The 9,456-nt window shown below is 45.8% G+C and overlaps 1 protein-coding gene across 1 annotated transcript; it reads right to left on the reverse strand.

Annotated features, from left to right (window-relative positions):
* Window positions 1-438: 438 nt before the first annotated feature.
* RDH14 (retinol dehydrogenase 14) lies at window positions 439-7,550 on the reverse strand. The gene is made up of 3 exons (XM_050893976.1): window positions 7,524-7,550; window positions 5,563-6,297; window positions 439-2,105 (listed from the first exon to the last, which is right to left on the reverse strand). The coding sequence occupies exons 1-3, from the start codon at window positions 7,548-7,550 to the stop codon at window positions 1,488-1,490; spliced, it is 1,380 nt and encodes a 459-aa protein (XP_050749933.1). The 3' UTR covers window positions 439-1,487.
* Between the last annotated feature and the right edge of the window lie 1,906 nt (window positions 7,551-9,456).

Consider the following 9,456-nt stretch of genomic DNA (forward strand, 5'->3'; position numbering starts at 1 on the left):
CCCAAGTCACCCTCCCAGAGCACAATCTTGCTGGTGAAGGGCAAGGCTAGATCAGGTCCACTCCACTGTGCAAAAGTTGAAATACGCTGAGAGTCTGAGTAAACAATCAAACAAAGAATCTAAAAAATTTGGTTGGTTGCCACCTGAAGTGCAGAACTAATATGTATTTATAAGTAGGTAATAAGGATCTACTGAATACATCATTTATGATTGATACTCCTTCCCTTGAGTAATATTTGTTAAGATAGATCACTCTAAATCATTCTTCCAGATTTATTCTATATAACTTGACTTAAATGCTAGAATGTTTTATTACAGTAGAGCAAAACAAGAAGTCATAAATGTCAATATGAACCCATTAGTTACACAAATTAAAAAAGAATAAATCAGTAGAGCTTTACATAATACCCATGTGTTTATTTGGAGCCCATTTTATTTCTACCAACACTGCATGACAGGCTCCCTAATAAATACAGGTGAATATTCTGGTTTGAAACAAGGCTACTGTGTCAAGACTGCTGGTTTCTGATACATCTTCCACAGTGAAAGAATGAATGCTAAGTCTTTTTTTAAAATATTTTTATTAAAGAATATTCAGTAAGCGGTAATAGACAGACTTATCTAATCTCATTACTGAGTTAAAGTGCCATCAGTCAAGCCAAACACACACTGAAAAGCATATTTTCTTCGGTCTAATCCGGGTGAGGTCTTGTGAACTTTGTATGCGTACAACTGATGACATGCAAAGCTCTATCAAGACCATACTACATCCATCAACTACGTTTTTAATGAAACCCAAGGTGTCTGCATATCAATAAATAGCAAGTTCAGCACACATGAAAATAAAAATACAGCTTGCACAACCAAGTGTATATACTCATTGAATAGCAGCAACACCACTCAAAAAAGTTGACTTTGTGCTTCACAGCTAAACTGTATATGGCTCAACAGTTTCGTTCACTGAACCATGAGGCTGACAACAAGTCTTTGAACAGCACTCAGAGGCCTAAATGATTACAGTGTAAGATATCAGTAAAACGGTTTATTCCATTTTTCATTGTCATGGCTCAAAAAAGACACCAATTCTATTATTATTATCAGGATCTATTTTCAAAACCTTTTTACAAGAGACGTGTTTCACCATCAGTACCCTGCATTGTCCAGCCCGACTACTAGTGGAACATGACAAATATGCATATATATGGCAAAACACAGTTGTTTATTTGTAAAACATGAGTATCCGAGCAGATTTAACCAGAAATTATATTCACACCCTCAAACTCTATTTCAGACTTTTTTTGAATGCCTGTGTCTATTAAATATTGTCCTTTATTTCAAAACAGAGTTCCAGCACAAATCACTCCTCTATTTAATACTTACTGAGCCAAGTAATCTGTATTCCCACAGCATTTAAAGTGAGAATTACACTGTTGCAAATACGTGTTGCACAGGTACCTGCATTCTATTCTGCAGATACCCCCTGCCACTTATTTCAATAAGCCAACCATCACTTCACTGATATCCCACAACTTTCTTGCAACCAAATCATCCATGGCTTTGGGCAGGAGTTCCTCCTCTTTGCAGTCCCCAAAATATTTTCCTGACACACCTTCAACATCAGGAGAAGAGGCCAAATAAATAGAAGTCTGGGCTCCTTCCAGAGGTGTTTTGAAGAAAGCCCATGACACCAAGTTGAACAGGGGTTTTGCCAGCAAAGGAATATTCACGTATCTGCCTAGATTTGTTCTGACAATCCCAGGATGAAGTGAATTGACGGTGACTCCTGTCCCTTCTAACCGACGGGCTAGCTCCCTTGCAAATAATATGTTAGCCAGTTTACTCCGACTGTAACAAAAGCTTTTATTGTAACTTATTTCACTGTTCAAGTCTTCAAAGTTGATCTCTCCATATTTGTAAAGCTTTGAGGATACTACCACAATCCTGCTCGGTGCAGAATTTTTGAGGAGGCCCAGGAGAAGGTTGGTGAGCAAGAAGTGACCCAAGTGGTTTACACCAAATTGCATCTCAAAACCATCCTCTGTCTTCATGTACGGACACTGGAATATCCCTGCATTATTTATCAGAACATCCAGCCTTGGCTCTTCCTTTAAATAGGAAAGAAAAAAATAATTCAGTTTTATAATTGTCATACAAAACACACTATTTTGCCTAATATTTCTCATTGGCCCTTGTTAGAAATAATTTCATTCCTAGTTTTCTGAACTGTAACTTCCTGATATTCTCTTAAAGCATTGCTGAAAAAAACCCGTAAGTTGAACTACCACTAAACAGAGTTCTTGACCCCAGCAGGATGCAGGTACACGAGTAGGTCTGTATCTACTTTTAATGCAGGCAGAGAACACAATCATTTGCTTCTCCAGGAGCAGCTTTTTCTATAGCAATTCAGTGATAATTTACCTTTGTGATGCGTTTTGTTTTCCTCTAAAAAGTAACCTGTTTATTGCACTGCAAAAGTAGACACATTAATTTATGGCAAACCTCAGCCACAGGCAAGGGCTCTGCTCTGCAAAAGACGTGCAAAAAGCTCACAGAACTAACCCCATAGTTGAAGAAAAAATGTCAAATTGTAGACCCATCATCTCACTGGGGAGATGTCATGAAAAACTTTGCAAAACAATGTTCTCTTGATTTTAAACACCATCTTATTTTAAAATCACTACACTTCATTCTGCTGCTTGGTGACAACTACGGAGCAGAATTGATTATAGAAAAGTAACAGTCATGATCCTAAATTGAGCAGGCTTCATACAACAATTTGAGTCTAATACAGGACTGTGGCTTGAAATTTTTGTGACGTGCTCAGCACATGCTGTTTCATGGATCAGTATTCTGGTTCAGGTCAGGAGAAAACAAAGACTCAAGGAGGTATGTTACATTGTACAGAATCAGGAAACATAATTAATTAACAAAGAGAGTGGTATGGATAATTTAAATATATGTGTAATACATCATGGACTTCATGTTTCAGCATCCACTCAAAAATTAAGAGCTCTCCAATTTACCCAAAAGAATAACTTTTTCAAAAAAAAAACCAGATTAAAGTAAGCTGCCTAAATAAGCTCTGAATTCAGCACTTTCACCCACCTCTGACAAAAGACTGTGAAAGTATCACAGGAAATTTACGCTTGTATGAATCAGAAGCAAAACTACTTACTTTATAGAAAAAGCAGCATGAATTTTCTTTGCTGCTTTTTCTTTAAACCCAATGAACGGACTGTAAGGCAAGCTGAGATCATTTTGGGTCATTTTGATGATAAAAATAGAGAACCTCAAAATTAATTTTATACCATTTCACTTTTATTTGGCTGCCATTAGCAGCAAAGATACAAAGAGAGCAAAACCCAAATCTGCACTTGGCATTCAGTTAATGATGCTGGCATCCGACCACACAAAACATCAAGTACTTCAACCTCAGACTGATTTCTGTGGGGCTTGAGGCTGCTCAGCATTTCATATAATTGGGTCCCCGAGGCATGATCCAAAGAGCATCAAACTCACTTCTCCTCATCACCCAAAGGAACATAATGGTTACTATCACTAAACAAGGACAGGACTGAAGAAGTACTGACTGTACATCTGCTCACTGAAGTGATACTTCTTTCTTCCTTAGAGAAAAACATTGCTTTAGAAACCTTCTGTAGCATCTGACTGGAGGATTTATTTTGCAAGACTTAACACTTCACGAAGCAAGACCTCTACTTGTGCTATTTTTTGAGACTCCTAAATTTTATAGAGTAATGTGATCAGTGCCAAGCAGGCAGCTATGACCAAATGGAACAGAGAGCACAAAATACTGTTTTGACAGGCAACGCTATTCCTTGTAGCTTCTGAGCTCGCTTCCATTTTTCCATGGAGCCCTCCAACACCTCTAAGACTTTTACTTTTTGCAGTGAGGCTAAGGAGTGAAAGTTGTAATCCCTTGCAGTTCTGGAAAGGAAAAATCCCACAAATTGAGTTAGGCGGTGAGAGTGCATTGTTTTCCCATCCTGCCGATATTTAAGTCTTCATCTCAAACAAAACACACAAAAAACCCCCAAACGGCTCCAAAAAGGAGTCACGAGTTAGAGAAGGTAACATGAACTTGGGTGGAACAGCTCTTGAAAGTACTACTTGAACTCACATCCCTTGTTATTCAGTTGCTTTTGGAATTATTTTGAAGATGAAAGTTAGAACGCATGTGTCAGCAGCACTCTGCAGATACACGCACACTTTTTCTCCACCCATTCCTCACTTAAAGTCACTTGTACTGGCTTTACCAATAAAGAGAGGCTAACAAATTTACATTTGGGGATATTCTGTACTATAAAAGATATCATTTTAAAATAAGTTAGGCAGTATGTTTCTTTTCTGGTGTTTGTTCTGCATATCATTTTGTATATGCGTATTTTCCCAGACCACTGAAGCAAGATTAGACTTTATCACCGGATTCGTATGTATGAATGTACATAACTACACAGAGCCCCGCTAGAGAACTTAAAACCTGACTTTTTCCAGACATTTAAGTTTTTTTAAAAAAGCTATCTGAAAATTAATGCAATAAAGTCCTTCTCTGTTTTTATCCCCTCTCACAACAGCATCTGAGCATCTTTCAAGTACTTAACAAGCTGTTCTCTGAGCAGCAGCGGAACTTATTAAGCCTGGCTTCCCGTGACTTTGTGTCTCATGGCTTGAGTAGCTAGATGTGGCGAGATGAGAGTCCCAACTGATGCTTTTCATAGGAATGGAATAATGGCTCCAATGGTGCCTCTCTCTGCTCTCTGGTGCCTAATAACACAGCTGAACTCATCTAGTGGCATTTCTGTCAGGCGAATCAACTGGATGTCCCTGTTCTCCTTAAACTCGGGTTTTCAGGAAATCTGCAGAAACTTTACATATTTAAAAATGTCTGTCTATCTATCTACTAAACTCAGCTAGCAGTGGCCAAGAAATTTAAAAGGGGGGGGGGGGGGGCACTGTCTGGGGAGGTGGCAGAAGGATGGCTGGAGCTGTGAGCAGTGCACTCGTGAACTTTTATGTCTTTGGAGACAAGGCTGAGCTGTAACACTAATTTAAAATAACAAAGGCAGGTCACTGTAGAGTCGAAAAGAGGGAAAGGAAGGCAAAAAATGTATATCATACAGAAACAAGTGTTTCCTTTTCGGAATAGAAAGGCACTAGAATAGTTTGGACGACTAGAATAGCCCAAACTAGTACGAAATTTATGCTTCGAGATGTTAATTTAACATCATGGCCAATTTACTTATACCCTCCTTCCAAACCCTGCGGTGAGGTCAGCAACATCCCACACCCCCAAACCGGACTGCCAGCAGCAGGAACAAGCCCTGTAAGCACGCAGCCCCCAGGACGACGCCACCACCGCGCTGTCAGCACCCAGCTCATGCATCCCGTGTCCTCTCACAGCGAGCCCGGGGCCTCCGCGGCAGGCTAACGCTGCCCGGTATCTGCCGGCGTCCCCGCGGCCGTGCGGCAGCCGGCAGGCCCGGCAGGCCCGGCGGGCCCCGGCGGGCCGAGCCCCGCGCCCCGCAGCCGTCCCGGCCGTACCTGGAGGACGCGGTGGCAGAAGGCGCGGACGGAGCGGAGCGAGGCCAGGTCCAGCTCGCGGACCACCAGCTCGCCGCCGCCCTCGGCCTCCGCCCGCTCGCCCAGCTCGGCCCGGATCTCGCGGGCCGCCCGCTCGGCCCGCGCCCGGTCGCGGCAGCCCATGATGACGCGGGCCCGCATCCGCAGCAGCTCGGCCGCCGCCGCCCGGCCCAGCCCGCTGTTGGCCCCGGTGATGATCACCGTCTTGCCCCGCATGGAGGCCCCGGCCGCGGCCCGGGCCGCGCCCCGCAGCCAGCGCCAGGCGGCCAGAAGCAGCCCCCCGCCCAGCGCCAGCGCCGCCGCCGCCGCCGCGGCCATCCCGCTGGGCCGAGCGGCGCTCCGCCCGAAGCGGCCGCCCCCGCCTCGCCGCCCGCCGGCCGGCCGGCGCCGGGGCGCGTTAGCATTGGCCGGGCGCGCCGCTGGGCCTTGTGGGGATCGTAGTCCGCCGCCGCGCGCGGAGGCCGCGAGGCCGCGCCTGGTGGCGGGAGCGAATCGAAGCGCCCAGCGGGAGCGCGGCGGCCTTGGCGGCCCCGGCGCGGTCCCGAGGGCAGCCCGGAGCGAACTGCCGGTGGTGGCCAGAGTCACCTCTGCGAGGGTGCGGCTTCCTTCCCCGGCTCCAGAATAAAAGGCAGCAGGGTGTCCCGGCAGCAGGGTGTCCCTCCGTCTGTCCAAAGGCTGTTTCGCTAATAGCGATGCCTGTGGTGGTAAATTAGACGTGGCGGGGGCTGCTGTTTGGTGCTGAAGCGAGCTGGCGCCGAATAGCCTCTTAAACCCCGCAACGTCCGAGCTGGTTCGTGGCTTTCATCCCGTGCTGGCTCCTGGAACGTGGATGGGTATCGTCTGGGAGAGAGCCGGCTGGCCTGGGCCAAAACCAAACCAGGGGCTCTTCTAACAATTTGAGAATTAGAAGACAATGATAACAATATAATGACATAGAGATGGTCGGGTTCTAGGGCCCAAGAGCGTTACCTGGTAGCGTTTAGTTTGCTAGCAGAGATTTTACCAAAATGTTGTATTAACATTTATCAGTCTCGCAGAGGTAACTCCACCACGGGGAAAACAGACATTAAGGGCACCTATAATATTTCATGACCAGTCTTTGAGTCTCATGGCAGAAAAAATGCTTCTGCAAAAGCCACGTTCAATTCTGTCTGCCTTGGGTCTTCAGCTTGAGACGCAGAGGCTGGAGCAGTACATGAGGCGGTGCCAGGGAAGGCTCCCAGCACAGGGATACATCTCTGCTGTTATACTGCAACAGCAGCCCATAGCAGAGTTTTGGTCTGAGGCTGGGGACTGGTTAGGGCTCTCCCACAGCTCGTGAGCTCCCGCTAGGCAGTTTGGAAGCAGCCATCATGTTCTGGAGAGTTAGCACGCACGTGGACTTTTCCATGCCATCCGGCCTTTGTGCCAATGAAATATTCTGGGAAAGTGTAGGGTACTAGCATAAGTGGAGCGAGAGACTATGTCAGAGTGGCATGCTGAGACCTGCCCCCCTGCGGCCTTCAAGACCAGATTTCTTTCTTAGGTATTTCAGCAGGTTCTGTGGCTCTGGATCAAGTTGGATTGTGTGTTTGAGCATAGCAGAGATGTCAGTACGTGGCCAAGCATGTCTTGATAACCTACCTGCCTGTTGCAAGCAGAAGTGATGGGGTGTGGGGGAGTGTTACAAAAGTCATTATGGCGGTGTCTGCTCTGATATCTGCTCTAAACATACCAGTGAGCTGACAGTCAGGCCTGCTGAACACTTGCTTCTAGGACCAACTTCAGCTGAGTAGTGTTAGCTTAGAGGTAGCCTCTTTGAGGTAACCAAATTTAGCGGACTTCAGGATCGAGGGGGTCTGTCCCATCCCAATCTGGTAGAAGAGAGGCTGCTTGCAGAACCTACGCATATGTCCACTTACTCACCTCACAAGCACACTTACATTCACTGGTCTCTTAAATATTAGCATGGACCCTAAGTGCATCCAATATCTATACCCAGAGACTCAGGCACCAGCTCTGATGCTGGGTTTTCCCAGATGCTGGTCTCTTCCTGTTGTCCAGTTTGAAGTGTGCTAGTGTTCACATACGCACATAATGTGGGTCCCTCAAATAGCTGGTTTGTCCGGTAGCTTGCACCCAGACTGAACCTCTCCAGTTGTTGGCACTGAGACCCTTGGGCCTCTCAGACCTGCCAACTTAGTTTTGAATCCTTAACCCCAAACCTGTTTTCAGCCATCGTCTTCATGTCATGTCTCCAGATCCTGCCTTTACTAATCCCAGACCTTGACAAACCCACCCAAGGCAACATGAACCCATCCAGGGAGTCAGGAGTGGCCACTGAGGTTCCCCCACTCAAAATCCTTTTCATCCTAGCCCTGGGAGAGTTGCTAGTAGAAATGTACAGAGACAATTAAAAGGTAACTGATTTTTGATCAAGAACAATGTCAGTTAAAAAAAGGTGTCTGGCAAAAAAACCAAAAGGCAGTAATAGAGTTCAGTGCAGATTTAGGAATAAGATAGGGATAATGAGGATAGAACAATATGCATTAAGAAAAGTTCAGGATCAGGACTAGGGGCCAGCATGCAGGTGAGTAGAGTCCAGGGAGACAACAGTCTGTGGACCAGAAACAATCTTGGCTGATAATGAGCATGTCTATCTTGAGTCAAGACCTAGCACATGTGGGGAAATGAGTAAGAAACCCAAGAGGAAACCCATGACCCTTTCGTCAGGTTTCTTGCGGCTGGTCTGGACGTGATAACCATTTGCAATAGTAACCTCCCCTTAACTGTCACATGTTGATGCTACCCACAGTCTGTTCACATTGCTGCAGTCTGTTCTGAGGCTGACTTCAGCTCATGTTATAGCTGAAGAAACCTATCAGATTTTTCTGGAAGTATCCTTACCATCTCTTCTCTGACTGACTGTCACAATTCTCAGGCAGTTTAAGGGCTCTATAGGTACCACATCTAAACACATTGGATTCGCTGAGAGACCTCTTCTGTCTTTGTCTTCACTACAGAAAACTCTTTCTTCATTCTTGACTCTTCACTCCATTGTGAGACTTATGGCTACACCAAAGGGTATTTAAACCAGGCCACACCATTGTGTCTGCTTGTGACACAGACGGCTTTTGGCATCCTTAACCTGACGTAAGAGCCATAACCAGTTTGAGGTGTTGTTCCATATGCTTTGGTCATAGTAAATCATATCTTTGGGAGGTGTTGGAGCCATGCTCACCTCTGCTGCCTAATGACCTTGCAGCCAAGGACCAGGAGAAAGGGACAGTAGTTGCCAAGGAGATGCCAAAATAAGAGAACCAGGAAATGCCCTGTTAGAGCAACAGATTCATCCTGTAAGAAATCCTCCTGGCAGGAGGTAAAGAATCTGCTATTCAGCATCTGGCAGTGGGGACTCTGGCAGTCATCTCTGATACACCTACTACTTCAGAAGACTGTGAATGTGTTGGAGAGGGCACTGCCTGAAGGATCCTGCCTGGGTTCATCGGTGGTCAATCCAGCCTTCAGTGCAAGGAGCATTGTGCACAGGAGCTCATGGGTGATAGAGATCAGAAGCTGCTCATCTAGGCAGGGATGACATATGCATTCAGATGTTGTTGGTCCCAGATACTACTGAACAGGGTAACTGAAAGTTATTTTTTCTCCTAAGACATTGACCCGCTTCACTGCTTTCTCTACCCATCTGTTGCACTCGAGGAGATGGGTGTGTTCCGTTTAGCAATACTGCATGTCAGTGCAGGTTACAGGATCTGGCAGAGGAGCCCAAGGAGGGTACCTGAGGATTCTCCTCAGGATGTAGTAGCCCTCTGATTCCCGAGTCCTTAGAACAGACCACAGTCCAGGAACACAGGAGGA

This window comes from Gymnogyps californianus, chromosome 3 (genome assembly GCF_018139145.2).
Source record: "Gymnogyps californianus isolate 813 chromosome 3, ASM1813914v2, whole genome shotgun sequence".
Classification (NCBI taxonomy): domain Eukaryota; kingdom Metazoa; phylum Chordata; class Aves; order Accipitriformes; family Cathartidae; genus Gymnogyps; species Gymnogyps californianus.

Excerpts from the sequence above, each read along its gene's own strand:
- RDH14 (XM_050893976.1), bottom strand. The coding sequence starts at position 7,550 with ATGCTAATATTTAAGAGACCAGTGAAT. Across the intron at positions 6,298-7,523 it reads TATTTAAGAGACCAGTGAAT|GCATCGCTATTAGCGAAACA; the intron begins GTAAGTGTGCTT and ends TTACCACCACAG. Across the intron at positions 2,106-5,562 it reads TCTGCCACCGCGTCCTCCAG|GAAGAGCCAAGGCTGGATGT; the intron begins GTACGGCCGGGA and ends TCCTATTTAAAG.